The 23990-nt window shown below is 47.4% G+C and overlaps 1 protein-coding gene across 1 annotated transcript; it reads left to right on the top strand.

Moving 5' to 3' along the window:
* Positions 1-5044, top strand: FXYD2 (FXYD domain containing ion transport regulator 2). The gene is made up of 6 exons (XM_033171447.1): positions 1-79; positions 1893-1931; positions 2482-2556; positions 4055-4091; positions 4223-4259; positions 4841-5044. The coding sequence occupies exons 1-5, from the start codon at positions 70-72 to the stop codon at positions 4251-4253; spliced, it is 192 nt and encodes a 63-aa protein (XP_033027338.1). The 5' UTR covers positions 1-69; the 3' UTR covers positions 4254-4259; positions 4841-5044.
* The last annotated feature ends 18946 nt before the right edge of the window (positions 5045-23990 follow it).

The following is a 23990-nucleotide window of genomic DNA, read 5'->3' as shown; positions in this document are numbered from 1 at the left end:
CGCCGCCCCTTAAGGGACGCTCCGTTGCCTCTGCCTCTCCAGACACCCTCTGGCCGCAGCAGCTGAACGATGGCAGACGGTAAGCGCCCCTCCCCGGCCGGCTGAGCGGAGCTGCGCCTTCGGGGCAGAGGCAGACCCTCTCCCTCTCCCAAAGGGCGAAGAGACCGAGAGGGTCCTGCATCTGTTCTCCCCTCCCTCACGCGCCCCCAGCGCAAAATCCTAACTCAAGTAGCAGAAGAAAAATGCTGGAAAGGAAAGCAAATATCCCTCCCCATGGATTCTTTGCCCATCTTAGACCCTGTTGGAGGGCGAAGAAGTGCCGTTCTGGTGGTCTCATCTGAAAAAGGACATTGTAGAGCTGGGGAAAGGATCAGCAAAACTTGGGCAACCGAAAGGATCAAGGGGCTGCAACATTTTTTATTTTAGTTTAGAGAAAAGGCGAGCAAGGCTTCTCTTAAGATAGGGGTGTATAAGATGATGTGTTATAAGGTGCACATTCGTTGTTTCTTCAGCTTGTAAACCGCCTTGGGCATTGTAAAATAGAAAGACGGTATACAATGTAAAAGTGAAATGAAATGACGGCGTGGAGAAAGCGAACAGTGAGGAACTCCATCCGTCATAACACTAGAACTCCTTGGTATCCAACCAAGCTGAACGTTGGAAGGCTCAGGACAGGCGAAGGAGTGTTGCAATTCGCACTCCAAGCTGTAGTGATGGCTATCAACTTGGATGGCTTTAAAAGAGAATTAATTAGACAGACTCCTGGAGGAGAAGGCTGTTAAAGTCTGCTAACCCCATGCCTCTGTTCTCCCTCCACTGTCGGAGGCTGTGTGCTCCTGAATACCGGTTGCTAGAGAAACCTCGGGAGGGGAGAGTTGCTGTTGCACTTGGGTCCTGCTTGCATTGGGACGTCTGGCTGGCCACTGGGGCAACGGGATGCTGAGAAGGAGATAGGACCCCGCTGGCCTGGCCCAGCTGCTGTAGGGCTCGCCTTGCGGTTCTTGTTCCTTGGGTCTGAGGGGGTTGCTGCATAATGACACCAAGTCTCTAGTGGTCCACGCGCTTTCCTTTGGTTCCCACAACCGCAGCAGCACCTCTAGGAACGGAGCAGCTTTGACTTCGGCTTGGGATCCCACCATGCTTTCCGGATTTGGTCCCTGGAAGGGTCCTGTCCTCCTTCCGGCTGCAGTGGGGAAATCCTGGGGTTATAGGGAGGGTTCATCCTCCCTCCCCCAAAGAGAGTTTCCTTTCCAGTTTCTTCTTCCCCTAGAGCTGAGCCCCAGGCATCCATGGTGGGGGGGGCGGGGCTTTTGCCTGCCTTGGCAGTGCTCTGCTCGACCTATTCCGTGGCGCAGCTTCCCTACTTCTGTGGGGCAAGTGGGTGATAGAAGCAGAGAATCGTAGGCTTGGAAGGGACCCCGAGGGGTCATCTCGTCCAACCCTCTGCCATGCTGGAATCTCAACTATATCATACATGGCAGGTGGCCATCCAACCTCTGCTTAAAAACTTCCAAGGAAGGAGAATCCACCACCACCTCTCGCGGGGGTCAGTGCCTTCATTTCCCTACTCGCCGGAGGGGCGGCAGGCGGTTAGCGGGCGGAATTAGCCACGAAGAGGAGCAGGGAGGTAGTGTGGCCTGAAGGAGCTGGTGGGGTCCTCCGGCAGAAGCAGCGCGGCCAGTGTTTCTCTTCGACAGGAGAAAGTCCAGCTCCTTTCCCCAGTATACAGGCGCCGCGGTAGGAGGAACAACTTCTCCGGCCAAGGACTCTAGAGCTCGGCTGGAAAGAAGCCGTTGCCGCCGACGTAGCTCTCGAGTTCCACAGCCCAATGGCTCCAAGGGCTGCCGCGGGAGCTCCGAGCCTGACTTTCCCCTCTCCTTTTTCTCCTCCAGAAAGGCTCCCCGAGACCGCGATTGACAAATTCTCTTACGGTAAGGAAAGGGAGTGAGTGGGGAGGGGGGCTGTGCTACCCTTACGGCTCGCTTCCTACAGTAAGGGGTGGGGGACGCCCAATCCCATATGGAAAAACCTAGAAAATATTTACTTTGGGTGCAGATCCAGCTTTAAACCATGGCTATATTTGCAATTGTTTGAATGATGAAACAAAGGCAGCAATACTTTCAAACGCAATAAACAGATCAACAGTGCTTCCAGAGTCATGCGCAATACATTCCCTGTTATTAAAGTCATAAAGTTTGGGGTTGGACATTGAGGATTGTATGTCTTTCCACTTCCTCCCAAATTTGTCCTTTTCCCTTCCCCTGTAAAGTATCAAAACCTGCTCCACTCCCCCAGCTTCAAAACTGGCAGAGATGTAGCAGCTAATTGCTCTGTTGAATTCCCCTGTAACTTAGCGAGGGAGGGGAGGCTGCCAAGAATACTGATGCTCAGGATTCCCACCTGGAGCCAGAGGCACCCCCTGCAATTGCTGCATGGGCTTAGATTGACTCTCTCTCTCTCCCCCCCTCTTTCCCCCCTGAGATTATGAAACCATTCGCAATGGGGGCCTGATCTTTGCTGTTGTGGCCTTTTTGATTGGACTTGCCATCATCCTCAGTAAGTATTCTTTTTCTGGGGTGGTGGTGGGCAGTGGCCTTGTCTACATAATGGCAGAGGGGAGTGTAGACCAGAGGAACGAGAGTGCCAAAGTGGGGTGGGTGTCTCTGGGGGCAGAAAGCAGGAGGGAGCGAGCAGATTCTTTCCTTGCCCAGATCAACAATAAGCAAACTGGCGATGGAGCCCCTGACCTACAAGACATTACCCAGCATGCTCCTGATGTGTGTTCACAAAGGCAGCTGTCCATGCAAATGGGTGTATGGGGTGGGCACCATGGCTGCTGCTTGTGGGGAAAGAGGAGTGGTTTCTGGGTGCAAAAGCTGAGGCAAAAATCCCTCCCTTTGGGTGCCCTTCCTGCTGCCATTCCCCCAGGGATCTGCTGTGGGGAAATTCCAGCAGCCCTTGTGATCCAGTGGAACTTCCCAAGAGGAACATTCCTGTATTTGGTCACAGGTGCTCCTCCAGCCCCTCCCTACCCCACAGCGAGAAAGTGAACTAGGAGGCGGGGTGCCTGTTTCCCACCTCTCCTGAAGGCAGATCTGCTGTGGCCTGTCAACACACACCCAGGATCCAGGCTTGAGTGGGGAGGGGGAAAGGTTCTGGTGAACTTCAGCCCTTGGCTCACACTTGACCAATCCAGAGACTGAAGCCCCACAGGAAAAAGTTCAGCAGGTAAAGCTTCTCCTGACACTTATTGTTATCTCTATGCCAGGAAAAGCTTCATCTGCTAGATCTCAGGAGCAGGAACAGAAAAGGAGAGTCAGGGTCCTACCACAAAGCAACTCCCCTTCCTACCAAATCCCAAGAAGGGTCCTCCTGCCTGCCTGAGTGGCAGTTACCATTTTAGCCCACTCGTTGACCTGCTTGTGATGCCATTCCCAGTCTGTGGGTCAGAGGTCCCCTATTCTGCTGTTAAGGAGTTAAACACTCCCCCCCCCCTCTCCATAGGCACAAACACACTTCTCCATTCCTGAGCTTTGCTAGATTTTTATCTCAGTGGAAAGTTCCATTTCTGCAGCAGCACATGAAATTCAAGGCTCGGCCAGTGTTGGCAGGTGCTGAGAGGGTGGCAGGCCTCCCTGCAAAGGAGCATCAGGAAGATAAGATGTGGGGAGGGCCATAGGGTGGGCCAACCAGTGTTCTGCCATGGAGAGATTTGGGGATTATTTTCCTGGCAGTGGCAGGCCTTGTCAAATTTCAGCAGGGCCCCGTGTAAAGCCGAAATTTGGTGCCTCTGCCTCTCGCCTTCCATTCTACATCATAGTTGTGGTGCCACCTGCAGTGCCTGCACCCAGTGTGATCAAACCAGTTGTACTCCCCTAAATCTGCCTCTGTTCCTGAGCTAAATGGGGGTGGGGGTGGGAAGAGCGAGGTTATGGGGCAGCAGCAGGCTGTAAAAGAAACCTTGAGGAAAATATGGGTTGGAGGGGTGCCCACCATGGGGGAAGGCAGGGCACTCTTGTTTGTCTGAAGCCTCACCCTGTCTCTCTGATTCCAGGTCGGCGTTTCCGCTGTGGAGGAAAGAGGAAGCGAAGGTGGGTGCAATTTTGTCAGGATTTCCCCCCTGCCCCATCCCTTCTCTGGGCACAGGCTGCACAGAAGGCAGCCTGCAGGGCACCCAGATCATGCTAACGGAGGTGTGGTCTTCTCCCTCTCCCTTTTCTAGGCAAGGAGATGATGAAGATGACGCAGTCTGAACTCTGGTATGTTTGGTGGAGGCCGAGGGGCCTCAGAGGTGCCTTTCCTCTGGCAACAGCTTGAAGGGGCTCTAGCCAGGTACCGCCCCTTGACCAGAGGGGTCCCTTTCCTTGCCTTTGCCAGTCAGTTGCTCATCTTGGGCTTCACTGCTGCTTGTTGCAGACGCTGTTCTCCAAGGCCATGCCAGGCCTTGGGGTCCCTTTCAAATCATGACCTAGTCCCAGACTAGGAGATCGATTTCTGGACCAGGGAATGTGGTCACCCTGAGCCATCCCAGCCCAGGGAAGGAAATTTCCCCAAGGTTGTGCAAGGAATATGCCCCCTGGAAAGACTCCACTAACACCAGAGCAATTGCCCTTTCTTTATGGATTCTCTTATCTCTTTATACTGCCCTGCCAGAATACTTGGCGCCTCACAGAGCTGCAGGAGCAACAAAGGAAGATGCCTGCTCTCAAAGAGCTTACAATCTAAAATTGAGTCATGGGGGAAGCAACAGAAATGGAAGGAAGGATGGTGGGGGGGGCATGTATAGCTTGGTTAAGGGTGTTCACCAACATTTTATGTCTTCCACTCTCCCCCTTTGCAGCACTCCTCTGACCATCTGATGAGCTCCCTGCTGGAACCAAAGGGATAGGCCCATCACAGCAGCCAAATCTTTTGCACTTGACAAATGAACAGAGCAGCTTTCAGATTTCGGAGCTGCACCCAGTCTGCCTGGAGTTCTCTTTCTGTAAAACAGATTGCTTGCTTCTGACCTTTATTTAATAAAATGTCCACTAGGGAAGAGTGACATTTGTTGTGTTGTTTGTGCAGAAGGGAGGTGTAACTGCTCTTGATCCAATTTCTCTGCCTCCTCTCCATTTGTTCCAAATGTGTCCAGGTCCAGGGCAATCTCAATCCTGACCCCATCATGGCCACTGGGCACAAGGGCTCCTGGGCTGAGAAGCACCCCTAAGCTTGCTGGGAGCAGCGCCAGTTCTTGCTACCATATAATGAAGAGCATTTGGCATCACCTCCCCTCCTGTACCAAGTACACTGGAGGAAGTGTGTGCAGGCCAAGATCCCAGCTTTGCCAGGTGAAAAGGCATTTATTTCTCTTTCTCCCTCTCTTAGTTGTTTGGGGAGGAGCCATAGCTCAGTGATGGAGCACCTGCTTTGCACGCAGAAGGTCCCAAGTCCTCTCTAGTATCTCTAGGTAGGGTTGGGAATGTCCCCCGACCCCTTCCTGAAACCCTGGAGAGTTACTGCCAATCAGCATCAATGGTACTGAGATAGATGGACCAACGGTCTGACTCAGGATAAGGCAGATTCCTGTTTGTGAGTGATGCCCAATTGGATTTTGACTTCTGTGGGTTTATTGGTACTGAACTTTCAGAGCAGCCAAAGCTGTGTTAGTGTATGTGGTAGCACAAGCAGCAGTGGAGATTCTTGGAGCACCTTAAAGCAGCCTTCCCAAACCTGGTGCCGAACTGCCCAACTCTCAGCAGCAGCAGCAACTGCAAGCATAGCCGATGGTCAGCAATGATAATGGGAGTTGTAGTTCTAAATACCTATAGAGCAGGTTGGGAAATAATTTTTATTATACAGTGGTGCCTCGCAAGACAAAATTAATTCAATCCGCAAGTGTTGTCGTATAGCGGAAATTTCGTCTTGCGAAGCATGGCCGGAGGAAGTGCAGTTTTACGGAGAAAAAAATGTTTTCGTTTTGCGAGTCGCGGCCATAGGAAAATTCGTCTTGCGAGTCACCCTTTCGTTAGCGAATGCCTTTTGTCTAGCGAGTTTTTCGTCTAACGAGGCATTTGTCTTGCGAGGTACCACTGTATAGTAAATCAGATAAAGTGGACTCCAGTCCACAAAATCTTATTCCATAATAAACGTGGAATAATCTTTATGCTGAGACAAGATACTGTGTTTGCTTATCAAGGTGAATCTACATCCTAAATCTAGGATTCACAGAAGAAGTGAAGAGGAAAATTTGTGGGTGAAACTTCCTAAACCAAAACCCACACTGCACGCATACATACTGCCAGCTCCCAGGTGGTTCTTAGACATTCTTATTTTTGCTGGGTGCCTATAAAACCAACATATAGGCCTGCTGGCTGGGTCAGGGAATATGCTGCTGCCTCCTCTCTACACAGGATGCCTCTATTCCCAGGAGAGAGAATGAGCAAGGATTGCAAAGAAAACTGCCAGTAGCAGAGCAGCTATAGAAGCAACCCATGTGTTTAGGGGCACTAGTGAAGCAGTCAGGTGTGCGCCAGAGGAATCCCTTAGCAGGATCCCTTGCAATGTCAGACAGGATGCTCATACTGGAATCCTGTACTCCCTGTGCGGAGGGTGTTTGTGTGTTTCCCTGTAATGGCATCTCTCTCCCTTCTGCCACCCCCCACCCCCTCCGCATTTGAAACTCCAAATGACAAACTAGTCTGGCCAGGCCTGGCAAAGATGGGCTGATGCTGCCACCTGGTGTCTGCCACTCTCCCAACAGCTGTGTTTTCAAGCTAACTGACAAAAGCAGGAGCCTGCTTTGTGACATTCTTTCCAAATGGAGCTTTTGCAGAAATTCCAGTGTGTGTGTGTGTGTGCTGTCCTCCGTGACCAGTCTTTAGCAACATGTCGCCAACCCTCCCCCCTTCCATAAAGTGTGAAATGTACTGCAGTTGGATGAGAGCGATGTCTCTGGGCCACCTTGAGCAAGCTAGATGGATAGCTCAGGGTTGTAGGTTCAAGCCCCCTATTGGGCAAAGGTTTCCTGCATTGCAGGGGTTCCTTACAACTCTACTATTCTATTATTCTAAGCAACCCCCTCAACTACATCTTAAATCCTGGTACCTGAGCTTCAGATGAGCATGAGGTTCAGAACTGCATATTCAGGCCATTGCCAGACACCCCAATGGCTGTTAATGGCTGGGCGCTAAACGTGTGCATGTTGGGGGCAAGATACATTTGGGGTGGGTAGGATAGATCTGGTCCTTACAAAAAAAAAGCACCCCCCCCCAAGAGTTGGAAGGAGGAGTGCAGAGGAGACACAGCTGAGATACTCACTGCAAATGTTCCTGTAGATAGAATTCTAACAGAAAACTTATTGTGATAAACGGAACTTTTTATGATGGAAAAGCTGATGGGTTAGTTGCCTGGTCACAGCTGCACTTCTCTGCATATGTGGCCCCCTTGGCTGGTCTTCTGCTGCAGCTTTTCTGCTGCAGACTGGGGGGTGGGGGTTGAGGCAGACAGCATAGACTGATGGTGAACTGCAGGAGAGCCGCCTCCTCCTGCCCCAGGACATTTTGTAGGCTGAACCAAAGGAGAAGCCCATTGCACCTGCAAATTCCATGTACAGGAGTGGCCATTGACTCTCACTTCAACATGAGTAATGGGGTGGCACAGCACCCTTTAGTGTACATGGGTGGCAGGAGGCCCTTTTAGGAGGTGCCTGTAGCACACATGCTCATATTTTCAATGGATGGGAATGGCCTAATGCACTGGTTTTGAACTGTTGGGTCAGGACCCAGTAGTGGGTCAAGGCCTGGTCCAAGTTGGATCACAACAGAGGCACTACCACCATGCAAATATATGGTAAAAGATTAAGCGATGGGTCCCCAAATGGATGTGTGGGTTAAAAGTAGGTCCTGGATCTGGAAAGGTTGGAGATAATGTAGCCTAAGGGGTTCAGGAAGAATGGATGTGGTTTTTTTTGTTTATTTGTGTGTGAGAGAGGGGGGGAGGGAGGGAATGAGAGAGATGGCTGCCACCTAACTTCTGCTGCCTGAGGCAAATGTCTCTGCACAGCTATTGAAAAGGCAGAGGACTCTCCCTTTTTGCATCAGGTTAGAACAGAAGCTGTCTTCTGCTGAGCCAGACTACCAGTCAATCTAGCTCAGTACTGTCTATGCTGGCTGGCAGCATCTCTAGAAGGTTTCAGATGGGATTTTCTCCCAGTTGGAAATGCCAGGGATTGAACCTGGGACCTTCTGAACGCAAAGTATGTACTCTACGACTGAGCTACAGTCCTTTCTGAAGACTTCTGACACTTCTGAGTGCAATATACTAGGCACATTTACATGAACAACGAACAGTGTGTGTGTTTGTGGTTTACGTGGGCGTTATTGTCTGGAAGATGTTTAGTAGGGCCACACACAGCCCAGCAAGACAATAACAAAAATCCACCAACAGCATACAAATCAATATGGCTAACCTGATCCAAAACACCCACCCACACATGAAAACAAAAACCACCACAGCCAACCACAAATGAACAACTACACCTTAGGCCAACCTGAACCTCTCACCACCAAAGGAACACAAGCGAACAACAGAGAATCTGCACAAGCAACGCTGACACAAAACCCTACATATATTAAGTAAAATAGAAACATTGCCACCTGACCCCACCCCCATCTTCCCCCCTATCTGCCCCCCCGTCCACCTCTTCCCTTTTCTTCCTAATGTCTCAACAAATGAAACTGATTTGTAAAAATGTTACATGGGAAAATACGAGGGAAAGACATTGCCCATACTTTTGTAAATCAAGAAAATATTTAATAAAACAAACAAACCAACAAACAAATCAGTGTGTGTGTTTGTGTGGGGTGAAAAGCCAAGCTAGGCCCACTGCACCTTCCTTCTGATCCTCCTACCTGCTCTATCAACAGACGTCCTTTCTATCAGCCTTGCTAGCCAGATGGAGACTCCACATTCAGAGTCAGTCAACCTCTGAATGACAGCTTCCAGGGACAAACAACAAGGGATGTCTCTGGTCCTTAAGCCCTGTCTGCAAACTTCTCAAGTGATATTTGCCTGGCTACTGCAGGGAACAGTATACAGACGAGGTGGAATCTTGAGTACCACAACATCAAATAATCCATTAGCCAAAAAGAAGGTCCTAGGAAATTCATTTCCTTCCCACCTTCCCTGCCAAAGAGAGAAGATGCCTCCTTTGTTCCCGTGATGCCAGTATAGCCTCCTCTGGCCTTTAACCCTCATAGCCAATGACCCAGCCAGCCACTTCTCTTTCAGTTCCCTTCCAGCCACAAACTCCCAGCTCAACCTTCAGCTTAAAGAGGTGCACAATTTAAAACATGCTTTCTCTGATCTCCAGTGCTGGGGTGAGCCCCCCAGGCCACCCTGCGATGCACAATGGAATGGGGTATGTCTGTGTAGCACTCAACAAGGCTCTCTGATGGCTGGCAGGGAGGAAACCCTTTTACCACACCTTCCAGAGTGCCGCTAGCTCCAACTTAGAGCTCCTAAAAATCCACCCTAAATTTAAAAGATCGCCCCATGTATACACAAACTGAGTGAGGTAACAAACTATGTGCTATGATTAGGGAGGCTGCAGTGGCCCTATGGTTTCCATTGGCAGACCCTCCCACTAAGTTCATACAGAAGCTTTTAGATGTGTAAAACAAAGGGTTGGTGTTCAGCTGAGGGCCACTAGAGGTCAGCCTGGGTATACATTTTGCCCAGGAGTCCCTAGCCCCGGGTCTCAGACATTTCCCCCTTGTAAGCCGGCCTCTTTCCCAATTTTGAACCAAATGGAATAACAGATTGGTTCAAAATTGGGAAAGGAGTACGACAAGGCTGCATATTGTCCCCCTGCTTATTTAACTTATATGCAGAATTCATCATGCGAAAGGCTGGACTGGATGAATCCCAAACCAGAATTAAGATTGCCGGAAGAAATATCAACAACCTCAGATATGCTGATGCCACAACCTTGATGGCAGAAAGTGAGGAGGAATTAAAGAACCTTTTAATGAGGGTGAAAGAGGAGAGCGCAAAATATGGTCTGAAGCTCAACATCAAAAAAAACTAAGGTCATGGCCACTGGTCCCACCACCTCCTGGCAAATAGAAGGGGAAGAAATGGAGGCAGTGAGAGATTTCACTTTCTTGGGTTCCATGATCACTGCAGACGGTGACAGCAGTCACGAAATTAGAAGACCCCTGCTTCTTGGAAGAAAAGCAATGACAAACCTAGACAGCATCTTAAAAAGCAGAGACATCACCTTGCTGACAAAGGTCCGTATAGTTAAAGCTATGGTTTTTCCAGTAGTAATGTATGGAAGTGAGAGCTGGACCATAAAGAAGGCTGATCGCCGGACAATTGATGCTTTTGAATTATGGTGCTGGAGGAGACTCTTGAGAGTCTCATGGACTGCAAGAAGATCAAACCTATCCATTCTGAAGGAAATCAGCCCTGAGTGCTCACTGGAAGGACAGATCCTGAAGCTGAGGCTCCAATACTTTGGCCACCTTTTGAAAAGAGAAGACTCCCTGGAAAAGACCCTGATGTTGGGAAAGATGGAGGGCACAAGGAGAAGGGGACGACAGAGGACGAGATGGTTGGACAGTGTTCTTGAAGCTACCAACATGAGTCTGACCAAACTGTGGGAGGCAGTGGAAGACAGGAGTGCCTGGCATGCTGTGGTCCATGGGGTCACGAAGAGTCAGACACAACTAAACAACAACAAAAGCCGGCCTCTGCTTCCCTGACTCCATATCTATCCTTCTCCAGGACAATTTTTAAAAAGTTATGCTGGAAATGCTGGTCTTCAATACATACGCTGGAATACATTAAAACTTTACCTTATTTTACTGCAAAGTTTTGAACATTCATATAAACATGTCCTCTTCTGAGCACTAGGCTTTTGTAACAAGTTGTGGAGCAGTAAAATGCAGATGGCAGGCAAAGTTTAAAATCAGCAAGGGCAATCCCTGCTTGCAGAGGAACAACTAGGAATGTACACTCTGAACACACCCAATTGCAGCCATAGATTTACCTGCCCCACCACTGATATCAGGTGTGGGAGAGGTAGGGGAAACGAGGACCCTTGGTAGGCCTAATTTGGCCCCATGCCCAATTGTTCAAGTATTTGGGGTGTGGTGCCATCAGCATGCTGATGACACCTTCTCTCCTTTCTGTATCATTGCAGGGAATCTCTTGAAGTCAGTGCTTGGCTTCCTTGCTGTGCAAAGGAAGGGAGTGTAAATAACATGGAGAATTCACAAACTATGAATTGCAAATTATAAGCTAGGCACATTATGTTATCCAGAGCTTCTTAAAGTTTGGTTTATACTGTATATTCAAACAAGAGCATTAACAAAAGGAGATGAATATTCAAATTTTTGTGTACTTGTCACCATCCTGCTTGCTTCTAACCAGGAAGGGGAATAGGTCATTCCCAGAGCAGGTTGCCTTAATGCAAACTTGGTATTTGTGATAGAGAAAGGTGCAATGTATTTGATGGGGATTATTGGTCTAATGTGTACCCTAAGCAAAGAGGGCAGGAGGAAGGAGTGATTTGTTCTCTGACCTTGTCATAGTTAAAGCAAGTTCCATGGGGTGCATTTCTCAAGGGGTGGGCAAAGTTTCAGAGATAGATATACATCCATTGAGCAAGCAAACTGCTTGCTAAAACATCTCTGAGGTTTCTCTGCAGGGATGGGAAGTGATGTCACTGATCAGAGGTGCCAACTTGAATAAAATATTGGGGGGCAGGCAAGCCCCACCCTGCATAATAGATCACATGATGCAGTGCACGCACACCATTTCATATTTTTTTTAAATAAATTTTTATTTTTCCAAATATACCAAATTACAACCAATTCAATAACAAATACAAAATATATTCAACCCTTGCTCCACCGAGCTACGACTTCCCTCCCCCACGTCAGCTGGCTTTCTAGTCCAATCTTATCGCACAGTTTTTGTTCATCGATATTAATCTATGTCAAAGGTTTATTCCATTCCTACCAGTGTTTTTAAACTTCCTCTGTTCGATCTTAAGTACTCCACAAAACTACTCCATTCTTTTCGAAACCTCGAGTCATCCTGGTTTCTGACCCTGCCGGTCAGTTTTGCAAGTTCAGCATATTCCGCCATCTTCGTCTGCCACTCATCAATCGTTGGCAATTCCTGTGAATCGTTGGCAATTTCAATGGCAACACTCATGAACTTTTGATGGGCCCAGCCTCCTCTAATATTTTTGGAGGGGCGAAGACCCTTTAGCCCCTAGGATAGAATCATAGAATCATAGAGTTGGAAGAGACCACAAGGGCCATCCAGTCCAACCCCCTGCCAAGCAGTAAACACCATCAAAGCATTCCTGACAGATGGCTGTCAAGCCTTTGCTTAAAGACCTCCAAAGAAGGAGACTCCACCACACTCCTTGGCAGCAAATTCCACTGTTGAACAGCTCTTACTGTCAGGAAGTTCTTCCTAATGTTTAGGAAGTTGGGTCATAGGAGTTGGCTCAAATGGAGTCATTAGTGAATCATTATAAGTACAGTGGTATCTTGGGTTAAGAACTTAATTTGTTCTGGAGGTCCTTTCTTAACCTGAAACTGTTCTTAACCTGAAGCACCACTTTAGCTAATGGGGCCTCCCGCTGCCGCTGCACCGCCAGAGCACAATTTCTGTTCTTATCCTGAAGCAAAGTTCTTAACCTGAAGCGTTATTTCTGGGTTAGCAGAGTCTGTAACCTGAAGCATCTGTAACCTGAGGTACCACTGTACAGTATTTGGCAATGGTAACAGGGGTGCAGAAAACTCCATCCCCAAAGTGGAAACTGGCTGACACCCCCCATGCCTATTCTCCAGGAGAGGCTACCCTGCCCCTGAAGCTAGTAACAAACACAATTTTATATACAGTACAAGAAACGGAGGATGATTTATTAAAACTGGATTCCCCCCACCCCATCTACCAGTTGATCCAAAATAATGTGTGTGCTTTCTGAGAATTTGATGTGCCATCAAAACTAAACTGTCCTAAGCAAGAGAATGTCACCGCCTCAAAAATAATAAGGGATCATTTCCCCAGGTGGCTGCAGCCTCAAAACCAAGATTCCTTTCCGCACTCCAAATGTGGCCAGTTCTCTGCATCCTCTTTTGCTCATCTTCCATCCATGCTTGTGGCCCCACATCATCCCTCTAATCCACATAGATGGGGCGGCCCACTTGCTGGGTCCTTTGCTGCTTGAAGTGAACAGATTAAGGGGGCTGAAAAGCCTTGGCTGGATTTCCTAAGCAGGGTGGGGTGGGGGGAGTGCTGTCTGGGCACCAGATGGCACGCAGCACAGCATTTGCGTTACCCTATCCACCTCAACTTGCTTCCTACCCACAAGCTGCTCTAGTGTCAATAGCAGGTGAAGTGAGCAGCCCAGGGAGGGGTGTGTGTGCCCCGTTGCAGACCAGCCAGGTGGGGCTCATGTGAGCCACAAACTCTGCGACCTGATACCTCCTGAGACCATCTGTCCAGGATCAGCAACTAAACTCAAAGATGAGCGATCATTAGGGTTCAACTGGAAGAAGCCAAACTAATCTCCTTGTAGAGGGGGCTCTGGGGACCTGAGAGCTGACGGAGAGGGGCAGAGTGCCAGGGGTCAAGCCACAGACACAGCAATGCCTCCTCCCAAATGCCTATCCATTTAAAGTTTACAAAACCAAGCCTCACTATAGAAGTCAAAGTAGGACAAGATATTTAACGTGTATAATTGGAAAGGTGGTACCGCTGAGAAAAACTATAATACACGGCTTTTGGCTGGTGAGCCTATGCTAATTCTCAAGAGCCAAACAGCTTTGGATCTCTAGGGGTGTATGTGCCTTAGCTGATTTCTTCCCTGTGCCTTGTGCCCACCCCACCCCCCAATTGCTGAGGCTCTTTCAGAGCCTCTATAAATTCACTCTCAAATTGTGCCAGTTAAATTTGGGGAAGGGCCATGGCTCATTGAAAGTTTGTCTGCTTTCCATTCAGAAGGTCCTGGTTCAATCCTCAAGGAGAGACCCCTGCCTGAACTCCTGGAGAGCCACTGCCTGTCAGTGTAGATATAATTGAGTTAGAGGGACTTACAGTCTGACTTTATATATGGCAGCTCCTGATATTCCTTAGAGTTGCATTCAAATTGTGTAGGAAGAGTGACATACACTCTGGAAGTAATCCAAATTAGCTGTGGGCTTAGTGGAAACACAATTTCTCTCTCTCTCTCTCTCTCTCTCTCTCACACACACACACACACACACACACACACACACAGCTCAACACTAAGGTGCTGGGCTGTACAATCAAGTGGCTAAGTTTGCTGGAGTTTGCTGAATTTGTCAGGGTGGTTAAAACAAAAAGGGATTGTGAGCATATCCAAAAGAGAACACAATAGAACTTGGGGACATCCAGTGAAGCAGAGTGTTGGCTATCAGTGACTACTAACCACAATGGCTCTGTACGGTACCTCCACTGATGGAGGAATTATGCCTCTAAACACTGTTTGCTTGAAACTGCAGGAGGGGAGAGTGCTGTTGTGCTCATATCGTGCTTTCAGGCTTCCCAAGAGCAGGATGCTGGACTAGATGTTTTTATATTCTTAAGATTTCCTCCTCTTCCTCCTCCACCTGGCTGTGAAAAACTACTCTGAAGCGGCTTTGAATTCAGTGGTGGCACTGACAATGACAACACCCCCTTGCCATGCCCCTTCTAAGACTTTTGTTGTTGGTGTTGTTCAGTTGTTCAGTCGTGTCCAACTCTTCGTGACCCCATGGACCAGAGCACGCCAGGCACGCCTATACTTCACTGCCTCTTGCAGTGGCCAAACTCATGTTAGTAGCTTCGAGAACACTGTCCAACCATCTCATCCTCTGTCGTCCCCTTCTCCTTGTGCCCTCCATCTTTCCCAACATCAGGGTCTTTTCCAGGGAGTCTTCTCTTCTCATGAGGTGGCCAAAGTACTGGAGCCTCAACTTCAGGATCTGTCCTTCTAGTGAGCACTCAGGACTGATTTCTTTAAGAATGGATAGGTTTGATCTTCTTGCAGTCCATGGGACTCTCAAGTGTCTCCTCCAGCACCATAATTCAAAAGCATCAATTCTTCGGCGATCAGCCTTCTTTATGGTCCAGCTCTCACTTCCGTACATTGCTACTGGGGAAACCATAGCTTTAACTATACGGACCTTTGTCGGCAAGGTGATGTCTTTGCTTTTTAAGATGCTGTCTAGGTTTGTCATTGCTTTTCTCCCAAGAAGCAGGGGTCTTCTAATTTCGTGACTGCTGTCACCATCTGCAGTGATCATGGAACCCAAGAAAGTGAAATCTCTCACTGCCTCCATTTCTTCCCCTTCTATTTGCCAGGAGGTGATGGGACCAGTGGCCATGATCTTAGTTTTTTTGATGTTGAGCTTCAGACCATATTTTGCGCTCTCCTCTTTCACCCTCATTAAAAGGGTCTTTAATTCCCCCTCACTTTCTGCCATCAAGGTTGTATCATCAGCATATCTGAGGTTGTTGATATTTTTTCCGGCAATCTTCTAAGACTACACAACAAAAAATAACTTTTGAATAATGCAAAGATTTATGACTTAATACCCAACCAGCACCACTACTTTGGCTAACCACCAGCCTGATGAACAGTTCTGGTGAATTCAAAGCTTGCTCACTATTTTGTGGCGTTTTTATTGGTCCTAATAATGCAATTTCGGATTTAAAAATAAAATAAAAGTGGCAGTGTAATCCTTAAGGATGCATGCTAATGCAACCTGCCCTCTTCCTCTGCTCAGCTTCTGTGGTAGGTTTCTCTCGCAGGGGAAAAAAAAGTTTCCTTTTGGCCTACCAAAGATTGGCAAATAGCACCAGGAGACAAAGATATCATTGCCTCTGCTCTGAAATACGTGGTACTGCTTTGCCCCAGCCTGTTTCTGCCCCGTGGGTTTGGATGGGATTTCGAAAGGAAATACTGAGCTAAAAGGGTTAAAAACAACTTGATAGTGCTTTAAGGAGCTAGCGTAGCACCCCCTGCTAGTTACTTAAGGGAAAGTAACCCAAGGCTGGAGAGCCCCAGTTGTGTTTTGCATGACCCGCCCTACTCTCCTCTAGGGAACGAACATCCTTTGCTAGGCAGCTACACGACATCGTCAACAAAAGGTTGCTTTCGCTGTGCTCCTTCCGTTTCCCCCCTCCAATTGCAGAAAATCCTGCTTTTTAAAAGCGGTACAGTATGTTCCACGTGGATCTCCTCGGCGCCGAGCTAGTCTTCCGGCTTTTAAAAGCAGTGGTCCTTGGGCGTGGAAGCCTCTTTTCGGGTTAAGCAGTTATAGCCAGGTGGTGGTGTTTTAAATCAATCTTTTAACATGTGCTTGTGTGTTTATTATTGTTTTAAAATATAAAATTATTTGCACAAAATGGCTCAAACGAAAAAGCATTTTAGTGTAAAGTTAACAACTGGTTTTTACACACACACACACACACACACCCCATGCTGCCTTTTAGTCCTTCTGATTGGTGTCACCACTGTGTTAATTCCACCCCGCGGAGTCTTCTAATTTCTTCTGCTTTCTAACATTGAACTAGTAGCGCTGAAATTATGAAAAAAGCATTTCAGTGCAAATCGCTAAAATAATTTATAGATAAATAATTTATAGAAATGGATGAAAAGTGACTTTAAAACGTGGGATGCGGAGGTGAGCTTCCCTTCCTCGCCCACCCAGCAAGGTGACACGCAGTAGGGCAGATGGGGTACACCGGGATGAACACCTAGGGTACACGTCGGGGTTTTTGTTGGGGAGGGCAGGACTTTTGTTAGGAGAGGGGGCAGAACCGATGTGATTGGTACGTTAGTTAATTATTTCTATTGTTTTACTTGCCCCTCCTTAGCTACGCCCCATAAGTCTATTGCAAATCTGCACGCAGCTTCCAGCGGAAAAGCAACGACCCTGGGATGAGCCCCGGGAGCCCCGTCTGGAAGCCAATCGGCGAGCGCATTGTCTGCCTGCCCAGTGCTCAGCGCGCGGGGAGCTTTTGTCTAAGGTGCAAGGGGGCAGGGGCGAGAGCTGCTCCGATGCCCTCAGCTGTGAGGCTTTGGCATAGGCACGATTAATTGGTCAATTTCTATCATATTCTTCCTGCTTCTGTAAATTAAATGCAGCTTTTTGTTTTTCTTGGAAGAAAATAATTAATCCCCCACCCTCCTGAGGAGAGGCCATCTGCCCCAGCCTCCTGCCTCTGCCGAGTGTTTGAGCCTCAGCCCTCTGGGGGAGGGGATTAGATCTGGAGACGAAGGCTGCCTCTCGTGGAGTGCCAACACCTTCCGCCCCAGGTCTCAAAAGTGCTTTGCAAACACTCATTTATTTCGCCATGGAAGACCTAGCAGGGTTCTGTGTCGGGCGCAGATGGGGAGAGCGAGCGAGGGAGGGAGGCACCATCTCCCCTGCCAGCGATCGTGGCCCAGAGATGCCCAGAGCCCCTTGTCATCATGTGTACCTACTCCATTTCATAGGGGGTTAAAGTTACCACAGCTCCCTTTAAGAAAGGAGGTATCACTGGAACTGGACACCAGAGAGAAACCAAAGAAGAGAATGGCTTTGAAAGGAGACGCATCTTCTCCTCAGATGACACCTTCTGGCAAAGCCTAGGGAACCTGAGAAATACCAGAGCAACGCACAAAAAGCAGCATATTAAAGACCTGCAATATGCCACCCACTGTTGCCAGCTCTACCTCTTAATCAGTGGGCAGCAAGGGTGGGTCTTAAAGATGGCATCAAACACTCAACACAATTGGTGCCTGCCTCTTTTCAGAGGTGAGGGAGCTCCAGAGAGTTGGTTCCTCCACAGAAAAGGCACTTTCTTGGATTGCTGCTTACACTGCTGGGACAGCCACCTCTGATGATCTTAGCAATTGGCTGGGTCTATTAGGGAAGCAGGTGGCACTGTGGGTTAAACCACAGAGCCTAGGTCTTGCTGCGGTTCGAATCCCCGTGAAGGGGTGAGCTCCCGTTTCTCAGTCCCTGCTCCTGCCAACCTAGCAGTTCGAAAGCATGAAGTGTAAGTAGATAAATAGGTACCGCTCCGGCGGGAAGGTAAACGGTATTTCTGTGCGCTGCTCTGGTTCACCAGAAGCGGCTTAGTCATGCTGGCCACATGACCCGGAAGCTGTACGCCGGCTCCCTTGGCCAATAAAGCGAGATGAACGCCGCAACCCCAGAGTCATGTGCAGCTGGACCTAATGGTCAGGGGTCCCTTTACCTTTATTAGGGGAGAAGGTGTTCCTTCAGATACCCAGCCTCCAAGTTGTACAGAGTTTCGTGTCAGCAAGAACACCTTAAATTGGCTCATTAAAAAAATGGCAGCCAATGCAGCTCCTTCAGAACTGGTCAAATATGGTTGCGGCAGGCTACTCCGTACAGCACTCCAGCCACCACGTTCTGTATTACCTGCAGCTTCCCAACAAGAATAGGTAAAAGGCACTCCTAGCCATTAAGGACAATTATGCCTTCATTGATAACAATGGTGCTATTGGAGGAGGAAGATGCTAAAGATGATGGTGGTTGTTCAGCTGCAGTTTTTTTTTTTGGAGGGAACAATGCAGGTCTTGGGCTCTTGAAACTTGCTGTACATTGTTTGGACTCCCTGTGGCATTGAGCTTGGACCATTGCCTAATCTTGTCTCTGGACTATGTTCTGGACTGATTTTCTGTGGCCTTTTCTCTCTCTACCCTGCCCATTTCTACCTTCTGGGGTCCTGACAAACTCAAGCTATGAAGGTTGATCCTGGTGCATAGAGATCAACAAGATGGGGTATTGTTTAAGGGCTGTTGCTGGGGTCAAGATGCTTAATTTTGGAAATGTGTGATTTTTACTCTCATCTGGCTTCTTCTTTAACATCAAACAATCCACTGATAATCCATTGATAAGTCTGTTCATTAATATGTGATTTAACGAGCATATTTTTTATATGACTATTTAAATTTTGTTATACCTTGTAATTGTTAGTGAATTATCTTATGAAAACTTCTTGATGTGCGAGCTGCTTTGAGCATGGCTTAACATGGAAAAGCAGCTCATAAATAAACAATTGTGACGACGGCGACAGTGTCATGCTTTTCCTTGATAGGCTGGGAAGGACTTGGTTGTTGCACACGTCAGCACCAATGTAGGCTGCCGAGTCTACAAAAGCTCTGCTTGAATGGAATGGAACCAACTACTGGCACTCAATAGCAAAAAAAGGTAGCAGACCAGCTTTTAAATTTGACTCCAGGGAAATGCTTTCAAGATCTGGGGAGCATTCACTTCAGGAGATATTGAGCAAAAATGTTCATGATTGTCCAAATGAAGGTGGGGTGGAACTAGGCAATGAAAGAGCACTGAAGGAAGACATGATAGCCATTCAACATTCTTTCTATAAGATATATTGTTCTATTCTCAGCCGCACTAGACGGGCCATGTTCCCATCTGAGCACAGCTCCTGGACTCTGCCAGGCCCCTATCTCTTGGACAACCTCAGAGACAGGAGTGGTGTTTCTTGTAGCACTTTAGGCACTGTTGTGCTCTCCTAAAGCAGTATGCAACACATCTTCTTCTTTGCAGCCCAGTCAAGGCACAGGTGAGCACCACCTCTCAGTCTTCAACTTGCTCTGCTGCTATTCTTCAGGGATATCTGGCACTGCCTGTCCTGGACTCAGAGACCTTTGGCATGCAGAAGAAGAATGAGAAAAAAGATATCTGCCTCCGGAGAGTCATTAGCCCAGAATTGACCAGCTTATCTCTGTTCTCCTCCTGTTAACCACAGAACACTTTGTGTCCAATTATAGTAAATCAAAGATGAGTTTATTAAGGATAGTGGAGACAGTTGAATAGGCAAAGGGGGAAATGGAGCAGTAGCAAAGAAAGATAGAGAAAAGCAGCTCCTTCCTGACCCTTGAGAGCTGCCTTGCCATAACAGGTTGAGGATGGTCCATTTTGCTAAGGTTGCTGTTTCCAGCAGAGGCCAGCCACAAGATTATGGGAAACCCCCCAGCAGGGCATGAAGACCACAGGCCTCCTCCCACTGATTGTTCCCCAGACATGGCATTTAGATGCAGACTTCGTCTGAACATGGAGGCTCCATTAGCCTTTGATAAGACATTGACTCTCTCAGGAATTTGTCTTTTCCTTTTCAAAAGCCATATGAGGCACAATTCAGACCCTGCCAGAGTCCTGTGGGAGCTGCTTATCTCTGGTCTAATCCTGCACTTTTCCAGTAAGAGGTACAAATGCATTTAGAATACTTTTTGATTTCAAATGGGCTCTTAAAACTATTTTATCCTGATCAGTGTTTTTAGTTATAGCTTTTGTGGCTGATAATGGCTTTTATGTTGCTGTTTTTACTGCAGGTGTGCTATTATTGGGATTGTTTTTAGTTTGTCTGACTTACTCTTTTACTTGTAAGCTGCCTTGGGTTTTGTTTCATCATAAAAGGCAGGGGATACCTGTCAAAATAAACACATAAATAAAAATACAAAAAGTGATAATGTTCCAACTGTTCTGGTGTTGCCCATTCCCCTCAGGGCCAGGGATGCTGGTGCGGGAAGGAATGGCTTCCTTCTCTTGACAAAGGTACACAGACGGTCTGGCATGGGGCTACAAAAGAATGTCAAGCAGCAACTCCTATGCAGCTAAAAGCTAGTGGTTATCACAATATCTTGTGATAGTGAACCAACCTTGCAAGTTGTGTGATGAAGTCATACTCCCCTGTGGGCCCCCCCCCCATTGAAAACCTGCCAAAAATAAATTTTGGTGGCCATCCCACATTTTTTGAGGGGAAAAAAAACCATCTCTGCCATTATTTACACTACTACTAGAGAGCTTACACACCTGTTCAACTGCTCCCCCACCCTAGTCATATTTAATCTAAAAGACTTAAAGAGTTCCACATGCTAGTTCGTTGTCCACTGAGATGAGGACAAAGGTCCTGGACATTATAGCATGGTAAAAGGGACTGCTCTTTCATCCAGAGGCTGCTCCACAAGGGCTGACTAGCTGCTGTTGCTAAAGATATAGGCCGTGGCTGGGGAACTGAATATGGCCAGAGCCGTAGGAAGGGCAGGGTGTAGGGGGCGGGGCACCCTGGGTTCCAGGTGAGGGGGGGTGACACTCGGCGGCCCCTCCCCAAACCAATTTCTCCAGTTTCCATTATGTTCTCTTTTGAAAACCAAGCTCTTCGACTGCCTCATTTAGGCTCAGAGGCTTCTGGCATTAGTATATAAAACAACAATACAGGTCCCATTTCCACTGTCTATGGCACCTTTCTTTCCCCATTTGGCTTCTTTGACTGGCTATCGTATCTGTTGGAAGTAGAGATGCAACACAGCTTGCAGTAAAGAGTTTGCATAGGGTTAAGACAGATAAGAGTAAACCACCTCAAGATCCCTCAACTGTCTCTTTCCCTTTGATCTCTATGCTGACCTGTCTTTTGATCCTAAGACTGATATTCTCAAGTTGCATCCTCTCTAATTTCTGCTTCCCCTTCCCCTTCCTCACTTCTCTCGGACCTCAAGCTGCAAGGCAGGGGCGTAGCAAGGTAAATTGGTACCTGGGGGCATTTTTTTTGTCACCCCCCATTGATCCCCCCTTTCTGCAAAAATGGTTTTATGTTATTTCATATTTTCTTATAAAGGAATAATAACAAGTAATAATAATAATAAACTTTTATTTATATCCCGCCCTCCCCGGCCAAAGTCGGGCTCAGGGTGGCTAACATCAGATACATAACATTGGTATAAAAATCAAACAATAATTAAATTACCTCCTAAAAACATCTCAAAATCAAATTAAAGTCTAATTAGATGGCTTTCCACAGGGTTAGGGCTGGGAACAGTAAGTGCTCCACTGAACTGAAATTTCAGCCTTCACGACATAGGAAAACAGCCAAGTAAACACCTATTTTGGTGGAGGAGGGTCAAGATATTAAACGATATGCATGGAATTTCATATATAGCTATATAATCCGTAGTATAGTAAGATAAGACCTTTGGAGCAGGCATTTAAAAAAAGTTTTTTTGTGAACCGCCCTAGTAGGGCAGTAATTGTTCCTTGATAATTTGTCACCCCCTCCATTATGGAACATGGGTCGATCCGCCCCCTATGCCCCCCCCTTGCTATGCCCCTGCTGCAAGGTCATCTTGGAACTATCTCTTCAGGGAACAAAGGGGAAAACATGGCCATCTTTGTTTTCTTCATCTTAGGTTAGTTTAGAACTAAAAATATTATATTATCCAAGTTGCGTACTGCTTATAATAAACAATTTATTTTCCATCAACAAATTTCATGTGTTGATTGCAAAAGGAAAACCTACTTTCTAAGCAGATTCACAACTCTGCGCATCAATTTCAATAATATCCTACTGCACCTTCACAGTCTACAACTATCCTGCCCCCATTTTCATCCTCACCCCTTATGGATGGTTTCTTTCAAACTGGATACTCCCCAGCTCATTGGCTTTCCCCTAGGAGACAGTCACATTTTTGGTATTGAACACCAGCAGTCTGGTTCTATTTCAGTTCAAGTGGAGCTTCTATTCAGTATGTCCCTAAAAATTCTCCAGCGCCTAACCAATCAAACTCCTCCGCTTGACACTACCATTCTCATCTGTACATTAAGACCCTTCAGCTCTACCTGTTTAGCTGATCCAGAGTGTGGAAGAGGTAGCTTTTCTGAAAAAAACCAGCTTGAACATGATGGATTAAAATTTCCTACCTAGCAACCTAAATTTTGTTTCCAAGGCTGCATAACTACATTTCCCTATGTTGTTGGCACCAAAACTGCCAAGACTCCTCCCCAGCACTACCCAGATGAAGTGTGAGATCTGCTTTCCTTGCATTAGGCAGGCAACCTGCCACACACATCTTCCATCCTGGATTAGCATTCTGATATCTGACAATAAAAATGGTTCCTTCCACCTCAGCTTCTGATCAATTCACTTTGGTTAAATAAACTAAAGGGCAATATCTCAAAAATGCATGGCTATTATTGATTTTGGGAAATGCATTTGAGTTAAACCGCACAGTTGTATGCAACTCTAAAGTTTTGACGAAAGCCTATTGGACCACTTTCATTGGATAGTTGCTAAACCTGTATGAAAATTGGTGAGAATTCTATCCAGCCCTGTAATCTTCTTACAGAGCAGCCCTCTGATCTGGACAATATAATTCTCTATCACAACTGTGCTGCATGTAGTGAGATGCTCCTGCACCTGTAGCAAAAGGGGAAAAAGAAGGGGGAAGGGAGCTGAGAGGACTGACAGCCCACACAGGCAGCCTAGACATATGGTGAGGTATCAAGAGGAAGGGCCAAGAAGGGCCCAGCTTTGCTGGAGGCAAGTTTTACTGCATTTCACCAAGTCCCATTTTGAGAAGTCTGAGACGTTTGTGTGCACATAATCAAGGCAATTTGGTGGCCCAAATTCTGTTTTGCTCTTGTTTATTTCCAGGTTTAGGGAAGCTTTTTGATCAAAAGACGTCAACCAGCTTATGACTTGATTGTGAGACGATATTTGGTGTGGTGGACCCTCTTTGCACCACACATAAACATGGGTGCAGCCCAGTCATTGTTAACAGGGAATCTAAAGCTAGGTGGGTTCTAATCCATGCCTATGGACTGCAGTGTCCCTGTATCCACTGAGCACCCAGGAACAATGCTGATGACTTGCCAAATGCCCTACATGTGGTATCTGTGGGCTCCATTCCACAAATCATCTAATAACAGTGGAGCTCCCTATGTTTCACTTTCACACAGATCCTGAGGTCTTCTGTTCTGAAGAAACTTCCAGAGGAAGTGACCCACTCAGATTTAGGATTGCTGGGGCAGCCACACTAAAGCTGTTTGGTGCAGAGGGTCTGAAGAAGAAACAAGAAAGCAGAACTTGGGATACAGTTTATTCTGATGACTTACCAATAGTAGGAGCACTGAATGCTAAATGTAGCTGAAGAGACTCGCATGGCA

This window comes from Lacerta agilis, chromosome 15, assembly GCF_009819535.1.
Source record: "Lacerta agilis isolate rLacAgi1 chromosome 15, rLacAgi1.pri, whole genome shotgun sequence".
In the NCBI taxonomy this organism is placed as follows: Eukaryota; Metazoa; Chordata; class Lepidosauria; order Squamata; family Lacertidae; genus Lacerta; species Lacerta agilis.
The sequence above is the reverse complement of the archived record's forward strand: the minus strand, read 5'-3'. Positions and strand labels throughout refer to the sequence as shown.

Bases quoted from the DNA above. Each gene is read 5' to 3' on its own strand.
- FXYD2 (XM_033171447.1), top strand. The intron at 2,557-4,054 runs GTAAGTATTCTT...CTCTGATTCCAG, and splicing joins TGGACTTGCCATCATCCTCA to GTCGGCGTTTCCGCTGTGGA. The intron at 4,092-4,222 runs GTGGGTGCAATT...TCCCTTTTCTAG, and splicing joins GGAGGAAAGAGGAAGCGAAG to GCAAGGAGATGATGAAGATG.